The 27,710-nt window shown below is 47.9% G+C and overlaps 1 protein-coding gene across 2 annotated transcripts in view; it reads right to left on the bottom strand.

Moving 5' to 3' along the window:
• Window positions 1-1,269: 1,269 nt before the first annotated feature.
• Window positions 1,270-27,710, bottom strand: part of CCDC120 (coiled-coil domain containing 120) — a 56,733-nt gene continuing 30,292 nt past the window's right edge. The window contains exons 4-10 of one of the 2 annotated variants that reach the window (XM_053695873.1): window positions 24,460-24,593; window positions 22,380-22,499; window positions 21,875-22,115; window positions 21,609-21,659; window positions 21,288-21,450; window positions 4,980-5,081; window positions 1,270-4,820 (exon numbers count right to left, since the gene is read on the bottom strand). In XM_053695873.1, the coding sequence (XP_053551848.1) occupies window positions 3,944-4,820; window positions 4,980-5,081; window positions 21,288-21,450; window positions 21,609-21,659; window positions 21,875-22,115; window positions 22,380-22,499; window positions 24,460-24,593 (1,688 nt within the window). In that variant the 3' untranslated portion in view covers window positions 1,270-3,943. The remainder of the gene's footprint in view (window positions 4,821-4,979; window positions 5,082-21,287; window positions 21,451-21,608; window positions 21,660-21,874; window positions 22,116-22,379; window positions 22,500-24,459; window positions 24,594-27,710) is intronic. The other variant, XM_053695874.1, reaches the window with a different exon arrangement.

Raw genomic sequence — 27,710 nt, 5'->3', positions numbered from 1 at the left:
CTGGCCAGCATTGTATGTGAAATCAAGTGACTCTCTCTCCCTCCTGCCGATCACTCGTGTCTCAATATTGGTAATGAGGCTTCATAGTAGCAAGGGCTTGGTCAAAGTTGGATTTGTATTTCACAGCTGTGAGGCATAGAAAGAATCCAGATGCACCAGGCTAAATTTGAGGGTGGCTAGAGGAGGAATAGGAGGGCACCAATGGATGTCTTGTGGCTCTAGACCAGGGCGCCAGGGTCTAATTTTAGGGCTTCATGGTGCCTGGGTTTGTCAAGCCCTGGTCTAAAGAATATATAGTAACATATCAGCATAAAGCCTAAACATTTTTAAAACAAATTAATGCCTAACGCCACCCGCCTCTTGCCTTTTTTTGGAGGAGGCAGGAGTCTCCAGACAACAATGCTAGCCAAGGCCATTAAGCTAGTATCAAGTGCATTGTTTTGCAGTTGTTATTTGTTAAAGACAATTAGGGAAATGTATGTAGCAGGGTTAGCCTTGAGAAGCCTTGAGAAGTCTACAGTGTGCATTTCCAGCTCTGGGAATTACACAATTGTCAGAGCTAAATTTGAATTATAATGACATTGTATTGAAAAGTTGTTTTACTACGCATAACTAAACATTTTAAAATATCAAGGTGTTTACTGTCTCTTATAAGTATTGTTTTCTAACAGTAATTTAGTGTTAAAGGGACATTCAAGTCCAAAAAAAACTTTCATGATTCAAATAGGGCATGTAATTTTAAACAACTTTACAATTTGCTTTTATCACCAATTTTGCTTTGTTCTCTTGGTATTCTTAATTGAAAGCTAAATCTAGGAGGTTCATATGCTAATTTCTTAGACCTTGAAGGCCGCCTCTAAGCTGAATGCATTTTGACCACTAGAGGATGTTAGTTCATGTGTTTCATATAGATAACATTGAGCTCATGCACGTGAATATACCCAGGAGTAAGCACTGATTGGCTAAAATGCAAGTCTGTCAAAAGAACTGAAATAAGGGGCAGTCTGCAGATACTTAGATACAAGGTAATTACAGAGGTAAAAAGTATATTATTATAACTGTGTTGGGTATGAAAAACTGGGGAATAGGTAATTAAGGGATTATCTATCTTTTAAAACAACAGCAATTCTGGTGTTGACTGTCCCTTTAACCTCTAGCAGTGTTACAGCCCACTCAGGCAGCCGACAGGATAAGGCTTATGTTAGTTGACAACATTGTGTTCATGTTGCAGTGTGTGTTTGCATTACCTCTCATGAGTCTCAAAGATGCTTAATTTTTATATTTTTTTATTATTTCTCCCCATAATCAAATAAAGACCCCCACATAAAAGCTTCATATATACATATTGCACAGTGCTTGTCAGGGACAGTTCATTGTTAGTAAGTCAGATCACAGTCAAGTCCACAGAAAAAAGTACAAAAAAGAGAATCTTTCTTTGCAATTTATGGCACCAAGTCCAGCTCAGTGCCCTTGGCCTCCAGTGTCTGCTTTTACCCAACTATTGGTCCTCGATCATCTCCCTGCGACCCTCCTTCCATGATCCTCCAGGGTCTGTCGGCCCCCCCCCCCCAAGACCTCCAGTGTCAGCTTGTGTGTCCATAAAATCCTCCAGTGTCAGCTTGTGTGTCCATCAAATCCTCCAATGTCAGCTTGTGTGTCCACCAAGTCCTCCAGTGTCATCTTGTGTGTCCACCAAGTCCTCCAGTGTCATCTTGTGTGTCCACCAAGTTCTCCAATGTCAGCTTGTGTGTCCACCGAATCCTCCAGTGTCAGCTTTTGTGTCCACCAAGTCCTCCAATTTCAGCTTGTGTGTCCACCAAGACCTCCAGTGTAATCTTGTGTCCCACCTGTAGGTACTCCTGTTCCCACTGTAGAGTTTCCACTGTCCACTTATGAGTACCCACTGGGTTTTCCAGTGTACTTGGCTTGTTGTTGTTACCCCCATCAGGGACTCCCCAGGGCTCTCATCTCTTACCTGTGCTGATTGTAATGCAACTGTTTTTCGATTTGCAGTGTTTGCGTCTGATTCATAATGACAGTTGTTTTTGAGAATTATTTTCCCTTTGTTCTTTGGTGTCTTTGACCATCACTCTGAATGTCTTTCAGTATAATTTTGTACTTTCCTATATCATTATTTGTCAACATATTTCACCCCTTTCCTTCAGCATCTGCATAACAATTCTCTGCACATGTATCATACATCCAGTGGCACATGCCCAGGTGAAAAAACAACACAAATCACTATTTATATTGACTTAAATCATATTCCTTTCCAATAAATATATAGAGGTGGAGAAGTCATGCTCATTCTAACACTGAAGTAGTTTATATTGCAGTTCACATATATTTGGTGTTTGATTAATTTGACTCCTTTTGGGTTCCATTGGAAGTCAATAGACTCTTGATCTTATGTTGCCTTCAATTGATGGAAGCTCAGAACCTTCACTTGTTAAAATTATTATAGCAGATTGAGATGGAGATATGCATAATGCATAATGTCTATGTTATAGGTGGGCAGAACCACTCTATGGTTACCTCTGGTTTGAAACAAAATGTTCACAATTTCCATTAAATTGCTGAAACTAAAAAATATAACTGCCAGCTCTGGGGCATTATTGCACTTAGTGTGGAGGAATCAACGACAGGGAAGGTTATTGGTCAACAGAGATCCTTTCTTTCGTTGGTCACGGACATTCTGTATTGAATCTCTCCTGTGTCTTATTGCTATCAATAAGCATAAAAGGAGAAAGGGCGGAACCCCACGTACTAACGTGGAACTAACAGTAGTCATGACTCATGAGCAGATATTTCCTCTGTAGTTTAATGTCAGACTAAAGTTCCAGGAGGGGTACCCTCTGAAGATCTTTCTCCATGTGCCCGGCTCAGCGTACCAGGCTGTGGATACACCTCCTCATCAGCTAGGATATCTGAGAAATGTCTGAGCATGACAGGACAAGCATGAAATGCAAGCAGAAGACGGTGTGTGGAAGGGAGAGCACAAGTTATGGGAGAGAGAGAATGCAATAAGAGTTAGAAAATTGGAAGTGATTAATTATAGAAGCGGCGATAAAAAGGAGCGAATCAAAGAGCAGAGTGAGGTATGGAGATGTAATAAAAGAAAGGGGATTACAAGGAGGCATCAAGGAAATTGAGAAAAATATGAAATGTTGGAATTGGATGAGAAAAAGAAAAGGAAGTCGGGTGGTAGAACAGATGGTGGACAACAAAAATGATAATATAGGAAAAGAAGAGTGAAGGGGGAAATAGACGGCAGTATTGAATAGAAGAGACAAGTGTAATGTAGAAATAAATAAGGAGGGAGTTTTGAAGGTGATAGAGTGTGAAGTGAAGAAAATAACATGGTATGGGGGAAAGTAGAGTGAAGTAATTAGATTGGTGGAATAGTTACAGAGACATAAAAGGGCAAAGTTATATAGAAAGGAGGGTAGTGTGACATAGAGGTATAATGATAAATAGGGAGTAGAGTGATTGATGTAATTTGGGAGCCATAGAGAGGGGAGGTATAAAAATGGGGAATGGTTGAAAGCATGGAGGGAACATAAACGTGAAAGAGGAGAGCAGAAAGAAGCGTTAGAAACTTGTTGGCAGCAATAGCAGCAGAAATTCTAAAAGGAGCATTACAGAGAGTTGCACATTATCTGGCAATTAATGTTCATGAATACACATCAGTCCTGGTAAAATGATTTGTAACATATCCGGTTATGTTCACAATCACAAATTAAGGTGAAAATCACCAATATACACACTGCATCTTGTGCATCCTCTGTACTTGCCCCTTTAATTATTAACTGCAACAATCAACAGAAGAACAGTGTGATACCCCCCCACCCCATCATGCTGTTCTGTAAGGGAGTCAAATCTGGGTGAAGAAGGCAAACCTGTAGGATTGGTAGAGATCAGGATCATCTTGCAAGAGGGGGTTTTAATACAGCATCTCATACCTGTCATGTAGAGGGGCCCCAGTGAAGCTGATAGAATGAGGAAGAGGGGAGCCTGTCTGGTAGTGTCCATCATGGTACCCAGGGCGATAGTAGCGCTGATATTGTTGAGTAGCTGGGCCACGATTTGACCCTCCTGTGGCTGCTGCATTACGCAGGTACCAGTCTCTTAACCCCTCTAAGGCCAGAGCTTTGTGCACACTTCTTTCCAAAGCCTCAGGGGCTGGTCCACGTGGCTGACTCCGAGAACGTGGCCCTGGGTGCTGGGCTGAGGACCTCTGAGGAAAACCCTCCTGATGCCATGGTTGTTGGAAGTGGGCAGGAAGTTGGGGGCCACAGGACTTGGTGCGGGCAGCGTTCCTGCGCTGCTGGGTCTCAGCACGACTTCGAAGTGCCGGGCTACCAGGGTACCCTTCATAATAACCATCCCTCCTAGAATAATGGCCACTGCCATCTTGCTCTACCCACCAAGGGTTCTCTGGCTCGATCCACCAGTGGCCTTCGGGCTCTGCCCAACCACGAGCCTGTTGCTGTTGCCTTTCTATGTAATAATCCATCAAAATGTCCTCATATGGAAGCCGTGAGCTGCTATTTGGAGCTCTAGGGTCTGGGGAGCGAGCTCCCCTTTGAATCTGTGGAGGTCCATGTTGGGGTGGTGGAATATTTTCACTCAGGGCTTCTGAGCTCTTAAAAGATGGCTTTCCAGGAGGTTCCTCATGGGGAGGGCGCTCAATTAAAGCCTCTGAACTGTTACTGCGTCGATTCCGTGAGGAATGTAAGGGAGGCCGCTCATTGGGAAAACCAATCTGAGAATCCTGACTTCCAGACCACTGTGGCTGGGACAAACCAGAGCCTTCACACCTAAAACAGAGAAACAAGTCACTAACCATAACAAAAGAAATAAAAACATACAGACCTCACAAGCAGAATTATCAAAAAGGATGGATGAGGATGTGTGGTGGTGTAGACCCTAAATAATGTGGCTCTGTATTGTCTGGGTGTTGGAGTCACCCTCCTCACCTCAAGGCAGAGCTGCTGCAGGCACTGCGGCTAAGGATGGGGGTGGCAGGGACACTTCGACCTTCAAGGCTGGATAAACTCCGAGGGAAGGAACGAGTGGGGCTGTGGGAAGTAGGGGGAAAATGTTGAGTGAGTGAAGTTGATACACTGACACAGCACTACTACTATGCTTCTTCACATTTAACAAAGACCCTTATGCTCCTTTGACCCCATCTTTGGTTCACTAGCTTGCTGTTGCACTTAGCACTCCTCACAATAATCACTCAGCCACATCATTTCTCAACCAGATTACAGGTTCTCTACATACTGCTCCCCATGATTACCCAGTGCAAGCATTGCTCCACCTAATCACTGTTACATTCAGCATTGCTCCTGATGTTTTCTCACCTCCAGAACTGCTCAGTATTACTTCAAGTGCTGCTCTTCATTCCTTCTCAGCCCCAGCTCCACCTACTCACTGTTACATACAGCACCCCTCCTGCTTTCTCATCCCCAGCATTGCTCCACCAACTCAATGTTACATACAGCACCCCTCCTCATGCTTTTTCAGCCCCAGCATTGCTCCACCTGCTCACTGTTACATACAGCACCCCTCTTCATGCTTTCACATCCCCAGCATTGCTCCACCTACTCACTGTTACATACAGCACCCCTCCTCATGCTTTCTCATCCCCAGCATTGCTCCACCTACTCACTGTTACATACATCACCCCTCCTCATGCTTTCTCATCCCCAGCATTGCTCCACCTACTCACTGTTACATACAGCACCCCTCCTCATGCTTTCTCATCCCCAGCATTGCTCCACCTACTCACTGTTACATACAGCACCCCTCCTCATGCTTTCTCATCCCCAGCACTGCTCCACCTACTCACTGTTACATACAGCACCCCTCCTCATGCTTTCTCATCCCCAGCATTGCTCCACCTACTCACTGTTACATACAGCACCCCTCCTCATGCTTTCTCATCCCCAGCACTGCTCCACCTACTCACTGTTACATACAGCACCCCTCTTCATGCTTTCTCATCCCCAGCATTGCTCCACCTGCTCAGTATTACATACAGCACCCCTCCTCATGCTTTCTCATCCCCAGCATTGCTTCACCTACTCACTGTTACATACAGCACCCCTCCTCATGTTTCTCATCCCCAGCATTGCTCCACCTGCTCAGTATTACATATATCACCCCTCCTCATGCTTTCTCATCCCCAACATTGCTCCACCTGCTCAGTATTACATACAACACCCCTCCTCATGCTTTCTCAGCCCCAGAATTGCTCCACATACTCACTGTTACATACAGCACCCCTCCTCATGCTTTCTCAGCTTCAGCATTGCTCCACCTGCTCAGTATTACATACAGCACCCCTCCTCATGCTTTCTCATCCCCAGCACTGCTCCACCTACTCACTGTTACATACAGCACCCTTCCTCATGCTTCCTCATCCCCAGCATTGCTCCACCTGCTCAGTATTACATACAGCACCCCTCCTCATGCTTTCTCATCCCCAGCATTGCTTCACCTACTCACTGTTACATACAGCACCCCTCCTCATGCTTTCTCATCCCCAGAACTGCTCCACCTACTCAGTATTACATACAGCACCCCTCCTTATGCTTTCTCATCCCCAGCATTGCTCCACCTACTCACTGTTACATACAGCACCCCTCCTCATGCTTTCTCAGTCCCAGCATTGCTCCACCTACTCACTGTTACATACAGCACCCCTCATCATGCTTTCTCATCCCCAGCATTGCTCCACCTGCTCAGTATTACATATATCACCCCTCCTCATGCTTTCTCATCCCCAACATTGCTCCACCTGCTCAGTATTACATACAACACCCCTCCTCATGCTTTCTCAGCCCCAGCATTGCTCCACCTACTCACTGTTACATACAGCACCCCTCCTCATGCTTTCTCAGCTTCAGCATTGCTCCACCTGCTCAGTATTACATACAGCACCCCTCCTCATGCTTTCTCATCCCCAGCACTTCTCCACCTACTCACTGTTACATACAGCACCCCTCCTCATGCTTTCTCATCCCCAGCATTGCTCCACCTGCTCAGTATTACATACAGCACCCCTCCTCATGCTTTCTCATCCCCAGCATTGCTTCACCTACTCACTGTTACATACAGCACCCCTCCTCATGCTTTCTCATCCCCAGAACTGCTCCACCTACTCAGTATTACATACAGCACCCCTCCTCATGCTTTCTCATCCCCAACATTGCTCCACCTGCTCAGTATTACATACAGCACCCCTCCTCATGCTTTCTCATCCCCAGCATTGCTCCACCTGCTCAGTATTACATATATCACCCCTCCTCATGCTTTCTCATCCCCAACATTGCTCCACCTGCTCAGTATTACATACAACACCCCTCCTCATGCTTTCTCAGCCCCAGAATTGCTCCACCTACTCACTGTTACATACAGCACCCCTCCTCATGCTTTCTCAGCTTCAGCATTGCTCCACCTGCTCAGTATTACATACAGCACCCCTCCTCATGCTTTCTCATCCCCAGCACTGCTCCACCTACTCACTGTTACATACAGCACCCCTCCTCATGCTTTCTCATCCCCAGCATTGCTTCACCTACTCACTGTTACATACAGCACCCCTCCTCATGCTTTCTCATCCCCAGAACTGCTCCACCTACTCAGTATTACATACAGCACCCCTCCTTATGCTTTCTCATCCCTAGCATTGCTCCACCTACTCACTGTTACATACAGCACCCCTCCTCATGCTTTCTCATCCCCAGCATTGCTTCACCTACTCACTGTTACATACAGCACCCCTCCTCATGCTTTCTCATCCCCAGCATTGCTCCACCTGCTCAGTATTACATATATCACCCCTCCTCATGCTTTCTCATCCCCAACATTGCTCCACCTGCTCAGTATTACATACAACACCCCTCCTCATGCTTTCTCAGCCGCAGCATTGCTCAGCCTACTCACTGTTACATACAGCACCCCTCCTCATGCTTTCTCAGCTTCAGCATTGCTCCACCTGCTCAGTATTACATACAGCACCCCTCCTCATGCTTTCTCATCCCCAGCACTGCTCCACCTACTCACTGTTACATACAGCACCCCTCCTCATGCTTTCTCATCCCCAGCATTGCTCCACCTGCTCAGTATTACATACAGCACCCCTCCTCATGCTTTCTCATCCCCAGCATTGCTTCACCTACTCACTGTTACATACAGCACCCCTCCTCACGCTTTCTCATCCCCAGAACTGCTCCACCTACTCAGTATTACATACAGCACCCCTCCTCATGCTTTCTCATCCCCAGCATTGCTCCACCTGCTCAGTATTACATACATCACCCCTCCTCATGCTTTCTCATCCCCAACATTGCTCCACCTGCTCAGTATTACATACAGCACCCCTCCTCATGCTTTCTCAGCTTCAGCATTGCTCCACCTGCTCAGTATTACATACAGCACCCCTCCTCATGCTTTCTCATACCCAGCATTGCTCCACCTACTCATTGTTACAAACAGCACCCCTCCTCATGCTTTCTCATCCCCAGCATTGCTCCACCTACTCACTGTTACATACAGCACCCCTCCTCATGCTTTCTCAGCCCCAGCATTGCTCCACCTGCTCACTTTTACATACAGCACCCCTCCTCATGCTTTCCCATCCCCAGCATTGCTCCACCTACTCACTGTTACATACAGCACCCTCCTCATGCTTTCTCATCCCCAGCATTGCTCCACCTACTCACTGTTACATACAGCACCCCTCCTCATGCTTTCTCAGCTTCAGCATTGCTCTACCTGCTCAGTATTACATACAGCACCCCTCCTCATGCTTTCTAATACCCAGCATTGCTCCATCTACTCATTGTTACAAACAGCACCCCTCCTCATGCTTTCTCAGCCCCAGCATTGCTCCACCTACTCACTGTTACATACAGCACCCCTCCTCATGCTTTCTCAGCCCCAGCATTGCTCCACCTGCTCACTTTTACATACAGCACCCCTCCTCATGCTTTCTCATCCCCAGCATTGCTCCACCTACTCACTGTTACATACAGCACCCTCCTCATGCTTTCTCATCCCCAGCATTGCTCCACCTACTCACTGTTACATACAGCACCCCTCATTATGCTTTCTCAGCCCCAGCATTGCTCCACCTGCTCAGTATTACATACAGCACCCCTCCTCATGCTTTCTCAGTCCCAGCATTGCTCCACCTACTCACTGTTACATACAGCACCCCTCCTCATGGTTTCTCAGCCCCAGCATTGCTCCACCTGCTCACTGTTACATACAGCACCCCTCCTCATGCTTTCTCAGCCCCAGCATTGCACCACCTACTCACTGTTACATACAGCACCCCTCCTCATGCTTTCTCATCCCCAGCATTGCTCCACCTGCTCAGTATTACATACATCACCCCTCCTCATGCTTTCTCATCCCCAACATTGCTCCACCTGCTCAGTATTACATACAGCACCCCTCCTCATGCTTTCTCAGCCCCAGCATTGCTCCACCTACTCACTGTTACATACAGCACCCCTCCTCATGCTTTCTCAGCTTCAGCATTGCTCCACCTGCTCAGTATTACATACAGCATCCCTCCTCATGCTTTCTCATACCCAGCATTGCTCCACCTACTCATTGTTACAAACAGCACCCCTCCTCATGCTTTCTCAGCCCCAGCATTGCTCCACCTACTCACTGTTACATACAGCACCCCTCCTCATGCTTCTCATCCCCAGCATTGCTCCCACCTACTCCCTGTTACATACAGCACCCCTCCTCATGCTTTCTCAGCCCCAGCATTGCTCCACCTGCTCACTTTTACATACAGCACCCCTCCTCATGCTTTCTCATCCCCAGCATTGCTCCACCTACTCACTGTTACATACAGCACCCTCCTCATGCTTTCTCATCCCCAGCATTGCTCCACCTACTCACTGTTACATACAGCACCCCTCATCATGCTTTCTCAGCCCCAGCATTCCTCCACCTGCTCAGTATTACACACAGTACCCCTCATCATGCTTTCTCAGTCCCAGCATTGCTCCACCTACTCACTGTTACATACAGCACCCCTCCTCATGCTTTCTCAGCTTCAGCATTGCTCCACCTGCTCAGTATTACATACAGCACCCCTCCTCATGCTTTCTCATACCCAGCATTGCTCCACCTACTCATTGTTACAAACAGCACCCCTCCTCATGCTTTCTCAGCCCCAGCATTGCTCCACCTACTCACTGTTACATACAGCACCCCTCCTCATGCTTCTCATCCCCAGCATTGCTCCCACCTACTCCCTGTTACATACAGCACCCCTCCTCATGCTTTCTAAGCCCCAGCATTGCTCCACCTGCTCACTTTTACATACAGCACCCTCGTCATGCTTTCTCATCCCCAGCATTTCTCCACCTACTCACTGTTACATACAGCACCCTCCTCATGCTTTCTCATCCCCAGCATTGCTCCACCTACTCACTGTTACATACAGCACCCCTCATCATGCTTTCTCAGCCCCAGCATTGCTCCACCTGCTCACTGTTACATACAGCACCTCTCCTCATGCTTTCTCAGCCCCAGCATTGCTCCATCTACTCACTGTTACATACAGCACCCTCCTCATGCTTTCTCATCCCCAGCATTGCTCCACCTACTCACTGTTACATACAGCACCCCTCATCATGCTTTCTCAGCCCCAGCATTGCTCCACCTACTCACTGTTACATACAGCACCCCTCCTCATGCTTTCTTATCCCCAGCATTGCTTCACCTACTCACTGTTACATACAGCACCCCTCCTCATGCTTTCTCAGCACCAGCATTGCTCCATCTGTTCACTGTTACATACAGCACCCCTCCTCATGCTTTCTCATCCCCAGCATTGCTCCACCTGCTCACTGTTACATACAGCACCCCACTTCATGCTTTCTCATCCCCAGCATTGCTCCACCTACTCACTGTTACATACAGCATCCCTCCTCACGCTTTCTCATCCCCAGCATTGCTCCACCTACTCACTGTTACACACAGCACCCCTCCTCATGCTTTGTCAGCCCCAGCATTGCTCCACCGACTCACTGTTACAAACAGCACCCCTCCTCGTGCTTTCTCATCCCCAGCATTGCTCCACCTACTCACTGTTACATACAGCACCCCTTCTCATGCTTTCTCAGCCCCAGCATTGCTCTACCTGCTCACTTTTACATACAGCACCCCTCCTCATGCTTTCTCATCCCCAGCATTGCTCCACCTGCTCAGTATTACATACAGCACCCCTCCTCATGCTTTCTCATCCCCAGCATTGCTTCACCTACTCACTGTTACATACAGCACCCCTCCTCATGCTTTCTCATCCCCAGCACTGCTCCACCTACTCACTGTTACATACAGCACCCCTCCTCATGCTTTCTCATCCCCAGCATTGCTCCACCTGCTCAGTATTACATACATCACCCCTCCTCATGCTTTCTCATCCCCAACATTGCTCCACCTGCTCATTATTACATACAGCACCCCTCCTCATGCTTTGTCATCCCCAGCATTGCTCCACCTACTCACTGTTACATACAGCACCCCTCCTCATGCTTTCTCAGCTTCAGCATTGCTCCTCCTGCTCAGTATTACCTACAGCACCCCTCCTCATGCTTTCTCATCCCCAGCATTGCTCCACCTACTCACTGTTACACACAGCACCCCTCCTCATGCTTTCTCAGCCCCAGCATTGCTCCACCTACTCACTGTTACATACAGCACCCCTCCTCATGCTTCTCATCCCCAGCATTGCTCCCACCTACTCCCTGTTACATACAGCACCCCTCCTCATGCTTTCTCAGCCCCAGCATTGCTCCACCTGCTCACTTTTACATACAGCACCCCTCCTCATGCTTTCTCATCCCCAGCATTGCTCCAACTACTCACTGTTACATACAGCACCCTCCTCATGCTTTCTCATCCCCAGCATTGCTCCACCTACTCACTGTTACATACAGCACCCCTCATTATGCTTTCTCAGCCCCAGCATTGCTCCACCTGCTCAGTATTACATACAGCACCCCTCCTCATGCTTTCTCAGTCCCAGCATTGCTCCACCTACTCACTGTTACATACAGCACCCCTACTCATGCTTTCTCAGCCCCAGCATTGCTCCACCTGCTCACTGTTACATACAGCAACCCTCCTCATGCTTTCTCAGCCCCAGCATTGCTCCACCTACTCACTGTTACATACAGCACCCTCCTCATGCTTTCTCATCCCCAGCATTGCTCCACCTACTCACTGTTACATACAGCACCCCTCATTATGCTTTCTCAGCCCCAGCATTGCTTCACCTACTCACTGTTACATACAGCACCCCTCTTCATGCTTTCTCATCCCCAGCATTGCTCCACTTACTCACTGTTACACACAGCACCCCTCCTCATGCTTTGTCAGCCCCAGCATTGCTCCACCGACTCACTGTTACAAACAGCACCCCTCATCATGCTTTCTCAGCCCCAGCATTGCTCCACCTGCTCACTGTTACATACAGCACCTCTCCTCATGCTTTCTCAGCCCCAGCATTGCTCCATCTACTCACTGTTACATACAGCACCCTCCTCATGCTTTCTCATCCCCAGCATTGCTCCACCTACTCACTGTTACATACAGCACCCCTCATCATGCTTTCTCAGCCCCAGCATTGCTCCACCTACTCACTGTTACATACAGCACCCCTCCTCATGCTTTCTTATCCCCAGCATTGCTTCACCTACTCACTGTTACATACAGCACCCCTCCTCATGCTTTCTCAGCACCAGCATTGCTCCATCTGTTCACTGTTACATACAGCACCCCTCCTCATGCTTTCTCATCCCCAGCATTGCTCCACCTGCTCACTGTTACATACAGCACCCCACTTCATGCTTTTTCATCCCCAGCATTGCTCCACCTACTCACTGTTACATACAGCATCCCTCCTCACGCTTTCTCATCCCCAGCATTGCTCCACCTACTCACTGTTACACACAGCACCCCTCCTCATGCTTTGTCAGCCCCAGCATTGCTCCACCGACTCACTGTTACAAACAGCACCCCTCCTTGTGCTTTCTCATCCCCAGCATTGCTCCACCTACTCACTGTTACATACAGCACCCCTCCTCATGCTTTCTCAGCCCCAGCATTGCTCCACCTGCTCACTTTTACATACAGCACCCCTCCTCATGCTTTCTCATCCCCAGCATTGCTCCACCTGCTCAGTATTACATACAGCACCCCTCCTCATGCTTTCTCATCCCCAGCATTGCTTCACCTACTCACTGTTACATACAGCACCCCTCCTCATGCTTTCTCATCCCCAGCACTGCTCCACCTACTCACTGTTACATACAGCACCCCTCCTCATGCTTTCTCATCCCCAGCATTGCTCCACCTGCTCAGTATTACATACATCACCCCTCCTCATGCTTTCTCATCCCCAACATTGCTCCACCTGCTCATTATTACATACAGCACCCCTCCTCATGCTTTGTCATCCCCAGCATTGCTCCACCTACTCACTGTTACATACAGCACCCCTCCTCATGCTTTCTCAGCTTCAGCATTGCTCCACCTGCTCAGTATTACATACAGCACCCCTCCTCATGCTTTCTCATCCCCAGCATTGCTCCACCTACTCACTGTTACACACAGCACCCCTCCTCATGCTTTCTCAGCCCCAGCATTGCTCCACCTACTCACTGTTACATACAGCACCCCTCCTCATGCTTCTCATCCCCAGCATTGCTCCCACCTACTCCCTGTTACATACAGCACCCCTCCTCATGCTTTCTCGTGCCCAGCATTGCTCCACCTACTCACTGTTACATACAGCACCCCTCTTCATGCTTTCTCATCCCCAGCATTGCTCCACTTACTCACTGTTACACACAGCACCCCTCCTCATGCTTTGTCAGCCCCAGCATTGCTCCACCGACTCACTGTTACAAACAGCACCCCTCCTCATGCTTTCTCATCCCCAGCATTGCTCCACCTACTCACTGTTACATACAACACCCCTCCTCATGCTTTCTCAGCCCCAGCATTGCTCCACCTGCTCACTTTTACATACAGCACCCCTCCTCATGCTTTCTCATCCCCAGCATTGCTCCACCTACTCACTGTTACATACAGCACCCTCCTCATGCTTTCTCATCCCCAGCATTGCTCCACCTACTCACTGTTACATACAGGACCCCTCACCATGCTTTCTCAGCCCCAGCATTGCTCCACCTGCTCAGTATTACATACAGCACCCTCCTCATGCTTTCTCATCCCCAGCATTGCTCCACCTACTCACTGTTACATACAGCACCCTCCTCATGCTTTCTCATCCCCAGCATTGCTCCACCTACTCACTGTTACATACAGGACCCCTCACCATGCTTTCTCAGCCCCAGCATTGCTCCACCTGCTCAGTATTACATACAGCACCCTCCTCATGCTTTCTCATCCCCAGCATTGCTCCACCTACTCACTGTTACATACAGCACCCCTCCTCATGCTTTCTCAGCCCCAGCATTGCTCCACCTGCTCAGTATTACATACAGCACCCCTCATCATGCTTTCTCAGTCCCAGCATTGCTCCACCTACTCACTGTTACATACAGCACCCCTCATCATGCTTTCTCAGCCCCAGCATTGCTCCACCTGCTCAGTATTACATACAGCACCCCTCATCATGCTTTCTCAGTCCCAGCATTGCTCCACCTACTCACTGTTACATACAGCACCCCTCCTCATGCTTTCTCAGCACCAGCATTGCTCCACCTACTCACTGTTACATACAGCACCCTCCTCATGCTTTCTCATCCCCAGCATTGCTCCACCTACTCACTGCTACATACAGCACCCCTCATCATGCTTTCTCAGTCCCAGCATTGCTCCACCTGCTCACTGTTACATACAGCACCCTTCCTCATTCTTTCTCATCCCCAGCATTGCTCCACCTCTACTCACTGTTACATACAGCACCTCTCCTCATGCTTTCTCAGTCCCAGCATTGCTCCACCTACTCACTGTTACATACAGCACCCTCCTCATGCTTTCTCATCCCCAGCATTGCTCCACCTACTCACTGCTACATACAGCACCCCTCATCATGCTTTCTCAGTCCCAGCATTGCTCCACCTGCTCACTGTTACATACAGCACCCTTCCTCATTCTTTCTCATCCCCAGCATTGCTCCACCTCTACTCACTGTTACATACAGCACCTCTCCTCATGCTTTCTCAGTCCCAGCATTGCTCCACCTACTCACTGTTACATACAGCACCCCTCCTCATGCTTTCTCATCCCCAGCATTGCTCCACCTACTCACTGTTACATACAGCACCCCTCCTCATGCTTTCTCATCCCCAGCATTGCTCCACCTACTCAGTATTACATACAGAACCCCTCCTCATGCTTTTTTCATCCCCAGCATTGCTCCACCTACTCACTGTTACATACAGCACCCCTCATCATGCTTTCTCAGCACCAGCATTGCTCAACCTACTCAGTATTACATACAGCACCCCTCCTTATGCTTTCTCATCCCCAGCATTGCTCCACCTACTCACTGTTACATACAGCACCCCTCCTCATGCTTTCTCGTGCCCAGCATTGCTCCACCTACTCACTGTTACATACAGCACCCCTCCTCATGCTTTCTCATCCCCAGCATTGCTCCACTTGCTCAGTATTACATACAGCACCCCTCCTCATGCTTTCTCAGCCCCAGCATTGCTCCACCTACTCACTGTTACATACAGCACCCCTCCTCATGCTTTCTCATCCCCAGCATTGCTCCACCTACTCAGTATTACATACAGCACCCCTCCTCATGCTTTTTTCAGCCCCAGCATTGCTCCACCGACTCACTGTTACAAACAGCACCCCTCATCATGCTTTCACAGCACCAGCATTGCTCCACCTACTCACTGTTACATACAGCACCCCTCCTCATGCTTTCTCAGCACCAGCATTGCTCTACCTGCTCAGTATTACATACAGCACCCCTCCTCATGCTTTTTTCATCCCCAGCATTGCTCCACCTGCTCATTATTACATACAGCACCCCTCCTCATGCTTTGTCATCCCCAGCATTGCTCCACCTACTCACTGTTACATACAGCATCCCTCCTCATGCTTTCTCATCCCCAGCATTGCTCCATCTACTCACAGTTACATACAGCACCCCTCCTCATGCTTTCTCATCCACAGCATTGCTCCACCTACTCACTGTTACATACAGCACCCCTCCTCATGCTTTCTCAGCCCCAGCATTGCTCCACCTACTCTCTATTACATACAGTACCTCCTCATGCTTTCTCATTCCCAGCATTGCTCCACCTGTTCACTGTTACATACAGCACCCCACCTCATGCTTTCTCAGCACCAGCATTGCTCCACCTACTCTCTATTACATACAGCACCTCCTCATGCTTTCTCATTCCCAGCATTGCTCCACCTGCTCACTGTTACATACAGCACCTCCTCATGCTTTCTCATTCCCAGCATTGCTCCACCTGCTCACTGTTACATACAGCACCCCACCTCATGCTTTCTCAGCACCAGCATTGCTCCACCTACTCACTGTTACATACAGCACCACACCTCGTGCTTTCTCATTCCCAGCATTGCTGCACCTGCTCATTATTACTCTCAACACTGCTCCTCATTCTTTCTCAGCCCAAGCATTGCTCCACCTATTCACTGTTACATACAGCACCCCTCCTCATGCTTTCTCAGCCCCAGCATTGCTCCACCTGCTCACTGTTACATACAGCACCCCTCCTCATGCTTTCTCAGCCCCAGCATTGCTCCACCTACTCACTGTTACATACAGCACCCTCCTCATGCTTTCTCATCCCCAGCATTGCTCCACCTAGTCACTGTTACATACAGCACCCCTCCTCATGCTTTCTCAGCCCCAGCATTGCTCCACCTGCTCACTGTTACATACAGCACCCCTCTTCATGCTTTCTCATCCCCAGCATTGCTCCACCTACTCACTGTTACATACAGCACCCCTCCTCATGCTTTCTCATCCCCAGCATTGCTCCACCTGCTCAGTATTACATACAGCACCCCTCCTCATGCTTTCTCAGCCCCAGCATTGCTCCACCTACTCACTGTTACATACAGCACCCCTCCTCATGCTTTCTCATCCCCAGCATTGCTCCACCTGCTCAGTATTACATACAGCACCCCTCCTCATGCTTTCTCAGCCCCAGCTTTGCTCCACCTACTCACTGTTACATACAGCACCCTCCTCATGCTTTCTCATCCCCAGCATTGCTCCACCTACTCACTGTTACATACAGCACCCTCCTCATGCTTTCTCATCCCCAGCATTGCTCCACCTACTCACTGTTACATACAGCACCCTCCTCATGCTTTCTCATCCCCAGCATTGCTCCACCTACTCACTGTTACATACAGCACCCCTCTTCATGCTTTCTCATCCCCAGCATTGCTCCACCTACTCACTGTTACATACAGCACCCCTCATCATGCTTTCTCATCCCCAGCATTGCTCCACCTACTCACTGTTACATACAGCACCCTCCTTATGCTTTCTCATCCCCAGCATTGCTCCACCTACTCACTGTTCCATACTGCACCCCTCATCATGCATTCTCAGCACCAGCATTGCTCCACCTACTCAGTATTACATACAGCACCCCTCCTTATGCTTTCTCATCCCCAGCATTGCTCCACCTACTCACTGTTACATACAGCACCCCTCCTCATGCTTTCTCGTGCCCAGCATTGCTCCACCTACTCACTGTTACATACAGCACCCCTCCTCATGCTTTCTCATCCCCAGCATTGCTCCACTTGCTCAGTATTACATACAGCACCCCTCCTCATGCTTTCTCAGCCCCAGCATTGCTCCACCTACTCACTGTTACATACAGCACCCCTCCTCATGCTTTCTCATCCCCAGCATTGCTCCACCTACTCAGTATTACATACAGCACCCCTCCTCATGCTTTTTTCAGCCCCAGCATTGCTCCACCGACTCACTGTTACAAACAGCACCCCTCATCATGCTTTCACAGCACCAGTATTGCTCCACCTACTCACTGTTACATACAGCACCCCTCCTCATGCTTTCTCAGCACCAGCATTGCTCCACCTGCTCAGTATTACATACAGCACCCCTCCTCATGCTTTTTTCATCCCCAGCATTGCTCCACCTGCTCATTATTACATACAGCACCCCTCCTCATGCTTTGTCATCCCCAGCATTGCTCCACCTACTCACTGTTACATACAGCATCCCTCCTCATGCTTTCTCATCCCCAGCATTGCTCCATCTACTCACAGTTACATACAGCACCCCTCCTCATGCTTTCTCATCCCCAGCATTGCTCCACCTACTCACTGTTACATACAGCACCCCTCCTCATGCTTTCTCAGCCCCAGCATTGCTCCACCTACTCTCTATTACATACAGTACCTCCTCATGCTTTCTCATTCCCAGCATTGCTCCACCTGTTCACTGTTACATACAGCACCCCACCTCATGCTTTCTCAGCACCAGCATTGCTCCACCTACTCACTGTTACATACAGCACCACACCTCATGCTTTCTCATTCCCAGCATTGCTGCACCTGCTCATTATTACTCTCAACACTGCTCCTCATTCTTTCTCAGCCCAAGCATTGCTCCACCTATTCACTGTTACATACAGCACCCCTCCTCATGCTTTCTCAGCTCCAGCATTGCTCCACCTGCTCACTGTTACATACAGCACCCCTTCTCATGCTTTCTCAGCCCCAGCATTGCTCCACCTACTCACTGTTACATACAGCACCCCTCTTCATGCTTTCTCATCCCCAGCATTGCTCCACCTACTCACTGTTACATACAGCACCCCTCCTCATGCTTTCTCATCCCCAGCATTGCTCCACCTGCTCAGTATTACATACAGCACCCCTCCTCATGCTTTCTCAGCCCCAGCATTGCTCCACCTACTCACTGTTACATACAGCACCCCTCCTCATGCTTTCTCATCCCCAGCATTGCTCCACCTGCTCAGTATTACATACAGCACCCCTCCTCGTGCTTTCTCAGCCCCAGCTTTGCTCCACCTACTCACTGTTACATACAGCACCCCTCCTCATGCTTTTTCAGCCCCAGCATTGCTCCACCTACTCACTGTTACATACAGCACCCTCCTCATGCTTTCTCATCCCCAGCATTGCTCCACCTACTCACTGTTACATACAACACCCTCCTCATGCTTTCTCATCCCCAACATTGCTCCACCTACTCACTGTTACATAAAACACCCTCCTCATGCTTTCTCATCCCCAGCATTGCTCCACCTACTCACTGTTACATACAGCACCCCTCCTCATGCTTTCTCATCCCCAGCATTGCTCCACCTACTCACTCTTACATACAGCACCCTCCTCATGCTTTCTCAGCCCCAGCATTGCTCCACCTGCTCACTGTTACATACAGCGCCCCTCCTCATGCTTTCTCATCCCCAGCATTGCTCCACCTACTCACTGTTACATACAGCACCCTCCTCATGCTTTCTCATCTCCAGCATTGCTCCACCTGCTCACTGTTACATACAGCACCCTCCTCATGCTTTCTCATCCCCAGCATTGCTCCACCTGCTCACTGTTACATACAGCACCCCTCCTCATGCTTTCTCAGCCCCAGTATTGCTCCACCTACTCACTGTTACATACAGCACCCTCCTCATGCTTTCTCAGCCCCAGCATTGCTCCACCTACTCACTGTTACATACAGCACCCTCCTCATGCTTTCTCAGCCCCAGCATTGTTCCACCTACTCACTGTTACATACAGCACCCCTCCTCATGCTTTCTCATCCCCAGCATTGCTCCACCTACTCACTGTTACATACAGCACCCTCCTCATGCTTTCTCATCCCCAGCATTGCTCCACCTGCTCACTGTTACATACAGCACCCTCCTCATGCTTTCTCATCCCCAGCATTGCTCCACCTGCTCACTGTTACATACAGCACCCCTCCTCATGCTTTCTCAGCCCCAGCATTGCTCCACCTGCTCAGTATTACATACAGCACCCCTCCTCATGCTTTCTCATCCCCAGCATTGCTCCACCTACTCACTGTTACATACAGCACCCTCCTCATGCTTTCTCATCCCCAGCATTGCTCCACCTAGTCACTGTTACATACAGCACCCCTCCTCATGCTTTCTCAGCCCCAGCATTGCTCCACCTGCTCAGTATTACATACAGCACCCTTCATCATGCTTTCTCAGTCCCAGCATTGCTCCACCTACTCACTGTTACATACAGCACCCCTCCTCATGCTTTCTCAGCCCCAGCATTGCTCCACCTGCTCAGTATTACATACAGCACCCCTCATCATGCTTTCTCAGTCCCAGCATTGCTCCACCTACTCACTGTTACATACAGCACCCCTCCTCATGCTTTCTCAGCCCCAGCATTGCTCCACCTGCTCAGTATTACATACAGCACCCCTCATCATGCTTTCTCAGTCCCAGCATTGCTCCACCTACTCACTGTTACATACAGCACCCCTCCTCATGCTTTCTCAGCACCAGCATTGCTCCACCTACTCACTGTTACATACAGCACCCTCCTCATGCTTTCTCATCCCCAGCATTGCTCCACCTACTCACTGCTACATACAGCACCCCTCCTCATGCTTTCTCAGTCCCAGCATTGCTCCACCTGCTCACTGTTACATACAGCACCCTTCCTCATTCTTTCTCATCCCCAGCATTGCTCCACCTCTACTCACTGTTACATACAGCACCTCTCCTCATGCTTTCTCAGTCCCAGCATTGCTCCACCTACTCACTGTTACATACAGCACCCTCCTCATGCTTTCTCATCCCCAGCATTGCTCCACCTACTCACTGTTACATACAGCACCCTCCTCATGCTTTCTCATCCCCAGCATTGCTCCACCTGCTCAGTATTTCATACAGCACCCCTCCTCATGCTTTCTCATCCCCAGCATTGCTCCACCTACTCACTGTTATATACAGCACCCCTCCTCATGCTTTCTCAGCCCCATCATTGCTCCACCTACTCACTGTTACACTTAGAACTGCTCCACCTGCTCAATGTTATTCTCAGAACTGCTACCCATGTTCACTAAGCTACACTATTGCCCACTGTCTCACTAATACAATCTGCACTGCTCCTCATGCTTTCTCATATTTAGCACTGCTCCACCTGCTCAGTGTTACTCTTGGCTCTGCTGCTCAAGCTTACTCAGCACTTTCAGCCCCAGAAAGAATTCTGAGGGTCCTCCCTACCTTGCTGTACTGGCCATTGAGTTGCGACGGTTGCGAATCTCACAGTAAAGCTCAGCAGGTGATGTTTTCCAGCAAACTCTTCGTTCTGGACTACTCGACATTGCACGTGATGGCTCTGATATCCGAGGTGGAGAGGGTCGTAGCCCAGAGTTTATCATATCCTCTGTGGAATAACAAAAAGATGAGAGTTGGTAAAGATAGCAGAAAGGGACTAGAGCGGGGGTGAATTAAACTGGATGAGAACAGAGATTGAATGAGTATTAATAGTTATGTGGGTGAAAGTGGAGAAGATGGAACTACAGTATATTTATGTCCTCTCACCATGGCTCGCTGTCTCTGAGAGGGAACTGCTCTCTGAATGATATGCTTCATCTGAAATAAGAGAAATCATTGAGGCTTCCCCTCCCCCTTTACATATGTACCACATCTGGTTCCCACACATGCACTGTGACCTGGCCCCCTAGAGGAACATAAGTACTGTGACTTTATAGCCATGTGGTTTTCTGATTCTTATCACAGAATGTTTGGAAGTTATTGAGATCCCTGTGTAGTTCTCTTAATATTTGTTGCACTGTATGTTAACTCACCAGGTAAGTTGTGTGGCACTCTGTGTGTTGTCCTCAAGCCAAGTTTACGCCGCAGATTGTTACTCTGCTCCTCCAGCTCCTGTAGCCTTCGCAGCGCATCCAGATACACCAGCCTCCTTTTCCGCCGCTGTTCTACAGTCATCTCCACACTCTGCTCTGCAGCCAGGCTAAGCTTTCGCGCAGCCTCTGTCATTTGCAGTTGCACGGCAAAGTCCCTCTCCAAACGCTCTAATTGTACTTCCTGGGGGGGGTGATAGGGGCAGGTTACTTAGGGGGGAGGGTAAGGAAAAGAAGGAATTGATAGGTTACAAAGAGCACTAGCAGGTTAAAGGAAGGAAAGTTACGTTTTTAATGAATGTGTGGCAGGGTAGAAAGAAAAATGATAGGACAGAGAAAAGTCCAAGAGAACAAAGAGGAACGGTATGGTGCAACTATGGAGAAAAGTAGCAGGTACACAATGGAGTGATAGAAACCACACAAGAGCAGAAGACAACAAGGGCCTCACCTCTGCTCTGGTGACCACAGCTGCGCTTACGCGGAACACTGCTCTTGGCCTCCTTGTGACATGAGGGGGCCTTTCTCCATATTCCAGGGGGTAATCCGCAGGTATCTGCCCAGTCAGCTCCTGAGAAGAAGATACACAGGAAATAGAGAGGCTATGTTACAGGTAGGTCTTTCATCTGTGACATACATTACTGTTTTTGTTTTTTTGGAGGGGAGGGTTATGGAGGTGGTTCCTTGAATTTCTTGATTTCGAATTTACGATATATGACACCTAAAATCTCCTTAAAGGGTAGAAAGGTCAGAATTGAAATGCGCCTGGCTGCAATGTACTTCCATTAGCTAATATGCTTCCAGTAAAAGTTACTGGTTGTTTCTGCGGCATACACACATATGCTGTGAGGGCGCGTGCACCAGTACTCAATATGCTTATAGAGCTGGCAGCGGTGTGTATTGCATCACTGAAGACTTAATTTGTGTCATACAAGTCACTGCTGACTCTCTAAAAACAAGAAGAAGGTGTGGTGTTTGAGTGCTCGTGCAAGGCCCTCACAGCATATGTGTGTATGCCGCTGAAAACCAGTAATAATAACTTTAACTAGAAGTATTTTTGTTAATGGAAGTATATAAGAAAAATGCTTCTATTTAAAATTGAAATCACCTAAGTACATTTCAGTTCTGACCTTTCTATCTCTTTAACCACTTTCAGCAAAGCAGTTAAAAATTACTCAAACCATTTAGTCCTTAAGGACAATGGCCGTACCATGTACAGCGGCTGTATCCTGGGCTGTTAGCGTATCGATCTCAAAGTTGCTGGCTTGACCTAACTATTTCTGCATGCCACAGGAGTAAGGCGTTGCAGAAATGGCATAATGAAGGCCACCCCAGGATAGCAATTGCAGGGACAGGATTGTCCCTGTGATCCCATGTCTGTCAATGAGGTGCTTCCATTTGTGAGATCCACACCGTGATCTTAAAGTGGAGCCTAGATACTAGCATACTGCAATGCATGCTGGTATCAGGCTCACTGAACAACCATTGGATGCCTCGGGAGAGAGGCATTCCAGCAATACCAAAAAAACTGCCCCATGGTCATGTAAACCTTGCTCCTGAAGTGGTTAAAGTGATTGTAAAGTTTAAAGAATTAAAGCCCAGTATCGAAAAATACTCTTAAAAACAGGGGCACTTTAATTCATTAAACTTTACAAACACACTTTTTAAAAAATAAATAAATACAAATTTTGTTAGGGTAAACAGACCGCCGAATATATTTTGCATATCAATAACGAATCCGGCTTCCTCCAATCGTTGCATGCCCCATGAACTGGATGCCAATGGGGGCACGCAATGATTGGAGGAAGCCGAATTCGACACTGCACCAACTAGAACAAAGGATATATATAAAAAGGGGGATGCCATGGCTGGTGACACCTTTGAGGAATGAATTTGACACAATAATGGCTAGGGTGCTTAGTACCCCATAGAACTGCCACCGATGAAGAGTCGTCAGTACTCTTGTTTGCTCTAGTGCTTAGTTTGATGAATTCCACAAGCCAAAATGCCATGTCAACGATAATTTCACTTCTGACTCCTCACGATCAAGTCTGAGTAATGTTATGTTGTTGATTCATATACAAACCATATTTGTCTGGCTCTTATAAAGGCAGAATTTTGCAAACCTAAGTTACAGAATTTGCTGTTTCCGACAAAGCACAATTATTTACACAAAAACAAGGAGGTGGCCGCACCTCCCACAAAACTCACAAGACAACAGACCATTTTGTGAGCACTGACTTTTCCAAAGCCATGCAAAATGCAGACAGAGGAATATCCCAGTGTAGTGATATTAGGGTCACAAACAGACAGACAGTCGTATTTTTATATAGATATGTGGAAAATAGCCCAAAAAGTTGGGAGCCAGGGGTACACTGCTAGGTGCCAGTGGCTCACTGGCTCCTGGGTTTGTCAAGCCCTGCTGTATGTATTAATACAGATATCACACGTGGGGTGTATTTGAAATGTGTAGGCAGCTATACTGTATAGCATAAGAATTAATAGAACATAAGAGGGAAGGTCACACTTACCGCTTCCTGCAGACACAGCCGCTTGAGTTCATTCACTCGCTGTCTCAGGGTTTCCTGCAGATCTTGCTGTCTTTGAGTGAGTTCAGATAACAACTGAGCCCTCTGATTGGGGGTCAAATCGTATGAGGAGCCACCTGCAAGTAAAGATGTGTTACTGATGGTTACAATGTACATGTGAGTATGTATGTGTGTGTAGGGGACGACAATCACTTCCTGTGTATGTTGTGCAGGGTGGTCAGTTATTGTGTGTAAGGCTGTGTTACTGATGGTTACAATGTACATGTAGGTATGTATGTGTGTGTAGGGGACGACAATCACTTCCTGTGTATGTTGTGCAGGGCGGTCAGTTATTGTGTGTAAAGCTGCGTTACTGATGGTTACAATGTACATGTAGGTATGTATGTGTGTGTGTGTGTAGGGGACAATCACTTCCTGTTTATGTTGTGCAGGGTGGTCAGTTATTGTGTGTAAAGCTGCGTTACTGATGGTTACAATGTACATGTAGGTATGTATGTGTGTGTGTGTAGGGGACAATCACTTCCTGTGTATGTTGTGCAAGGCGGTCAGTTATTGTGTGTAAGGCTGTGTTACTGATGGTTACAATGTACATGTAGGTATGTATGTGTGTGTGTGTAGGGGACAATCACTTCCTGTGTATGTTGTGCAAGGCGGTCAGTTATTGTGTGTAAGGCTGTGTTACTGATGGTTACAATGTACATGTAGGTATGTATGTGTGTGTAGGGGACGACAATCACTTCCTGTGTATGTTGTGCAGGGCGGTCAGTTATTGTGTGTAAAGCTGCGTTACTGATGGTTACAATGTACATGTAGGTATGTATGTGTGTGTGTGTGTAGGGGACAATCACTTCCTGTTTATGTTGTGCAGGGTGGTCAGTTATTGTGTGTAAAGCTGCGTTACTGATGGTTACAATGTACATGTAGGTATGTATGTGTGTGTGTGTAGGGGACAATCACTTCCTGTGTATGTTGTGCAAGGCGGTCAGTTATTGTGTGTAAGGCTGTGTTACTGATGGTTACAATGTACATGTAGGTATGTATGTGTGTGTGTGTGTAGGGGCCGGTCACTTCCTGTTTATGTTGTGCAGGGCGGTCAGTTATTGTGTGTAAAGCTGCGTTACTGATGGTTACAATGTACATGTAGGTATGTATGTGTGTGTGTGTAGGGGACAATCACTTCCTGTGTATGTTGTGCAAGGCGGTCAGTTATTGTGTGTAAGGCTGTGTTACTGATGGTTACAATGTACATGTAGGTATGTATGTGTGTGTGTAGGGGCCGGTCACTTCCTGTGTATGTTGTGCAGGGCGGTCAGTTATTGTGTGTAAGGCTGTGTTACTGATGGTTACAATGTACATGTAGGTATGTATGTGTGTGTGTAGGGGCCGGTCACTTCCTGTTTATGTTGTGCAGGGCGGTCAGTTATTGTGTGTAAGGCTGTGTTACTGATGGTTACAATGTACATGTAGGTATGTATGTGTGTGTGTGTGTAGGGGACAATCACTTCCTGTGTATGTTGTGCAGGGCGGTCAGTTATTGTGTGTAAGGCTGTGTTACTGATGGTTACAATGTACATGTAGGTATGTATGTGTGTGTGTGTGTGTAGGGGACAATCACTTCCTGTGTATGTTGTGCAGGGCGGTCAGTTATTGTGTGTAAGGCTGTGTTACTGATGGTTACAATGTACATGTAGGTATGTATGTGTGTGTGTGTAGGGGACAATCACTTCCTGTGTATGTTGTGCAAGGCGGTCAGTTATTGTGTGTAAGGCTGTGTTACTGATGGTTACAATGTACATGTAGGTATGTATGTGTGTGTGTGTGTAGGGGACAATCACTTCCTGTGTATGTTGTGCAGGGCGGTCAGTTATTGTGTGTAAGGCTGTGTTACTGATGGTTACAATGTACATGTAGGTATGTATGTGTGTGTGTGTAGGGGCCGGTCACTTCCTGTTTATGTTGTGCAGGGCGGTCAGTTATTGTGTGTAAGGCTGTGTTACTGATGGTTACAATGTACATGTAGGTATGTATGTGTGTGTGTGTAGGGGCCGGTCACTTCCTGTGTATGTTGTGCAAGGCGGTCAGTTATTGTGTGTAAGGCTGTGTTACTGATGGTTACAATGTACATGTAGGTAGGTATGTATGTGTGTGTGTAGGGGCCGGTCACTTCCTGTTTATGTTGTGCAGGGCAGTCAGTTATTGTGTGTAAGGCTGTGTTACTGATGGTTACAATGTACATGTATGTATGTATGTGTGTGTGTGTAGGGGACAATCACTTCCTGTTTATGTTGTACAGGGCGGTCAGTTATTGTGTGTAAGGCTGTGTTACTGATGGTTACAATGTACATGTAGGTATGTATGTGTGTGTGTAGGGGCCGGTCACTTCCTGTTTATGTTGTGCAGGGCGGTCAGTTATTGTGTGTAAGGCTGTGTTACTGATGGTTACAATGTACATGTAGGTATGTATGTGTGTGTGTGTAGGGGCCGGTCACTTCCTGTGTATGTTGTGCAAGGCGGTCAGTTATTGTGTGTAAGGCTGTGTTACTGATGGTTACAATGTACATGTAGGTAGGTATGTATGTGTGTGTGTAGGGGCCGGTCACTTCCTGTTTATGTTGTGCAGGGCGGTCAGTTATTGTGTGTAAGGCTGTGTTACTGATGGTTACAATGTACATGTATGTATGTATGTGTGTGTGTGTAGGGGACAATCACTTCCTGTTTATGTTGTACAGGGCGGTCAGTTATTGTGTGTAAGGCTGTGTTACTGATGGTTACAATGTACATGTAGGTATGTATGTGTGTGTGTAGGGGCCGGTCACTTCCTGTTTATGTTGTGCAGGGCGGTCAGTTATTGTGTGTAAGGCTGTGTTACTGATGGTTACAATGTACATGTAGGTATGTATGTGTGTGTGTGTAGGGGACAATCACTTCCTGTTTATGTTGTACAGGGCGGTCAGTTATTGTGTGTAAGGCTGTGTTACTGATGGTTACAATGTACATGTAGGTATGTATGTGTGTGTGTAGGGGCCGGTCACTTCCTGTTTATGTTGTGCAGGGCGGTCAGTTATTGTGTGTAAGGCTGTGTTACTGATGGTTACAATGTACATATAGGTATGTATGTGTGTGTGTGTAGGGGCCGGTCACTTCCTGTTTATGTTGTGCAGGGCGGTCAGTTATTGTGTGTAAGGCTGTGTTACTGATGGTTACAATGTACATGTAGGTATGTATGTGTGTGT

The sequence above is a fragment of the Bombina bombina genome, chromosome 12, assembly GCF_027579735.1.
Source record: "Bombina bombina isolate aBomBom1 chromosome 12, aBomBom1.pri, whole genome shotgun sequence".
NCBI lineage: Eukaryota > Metazoa > Chordata > Amphibia > Anura > Bombinatoridae > Bombina > Bombina bombina.
Note: the sequence above shows the minus strand (reverse complement) of the source record. Positions and strands in the feature narration are given on the sequence as shown.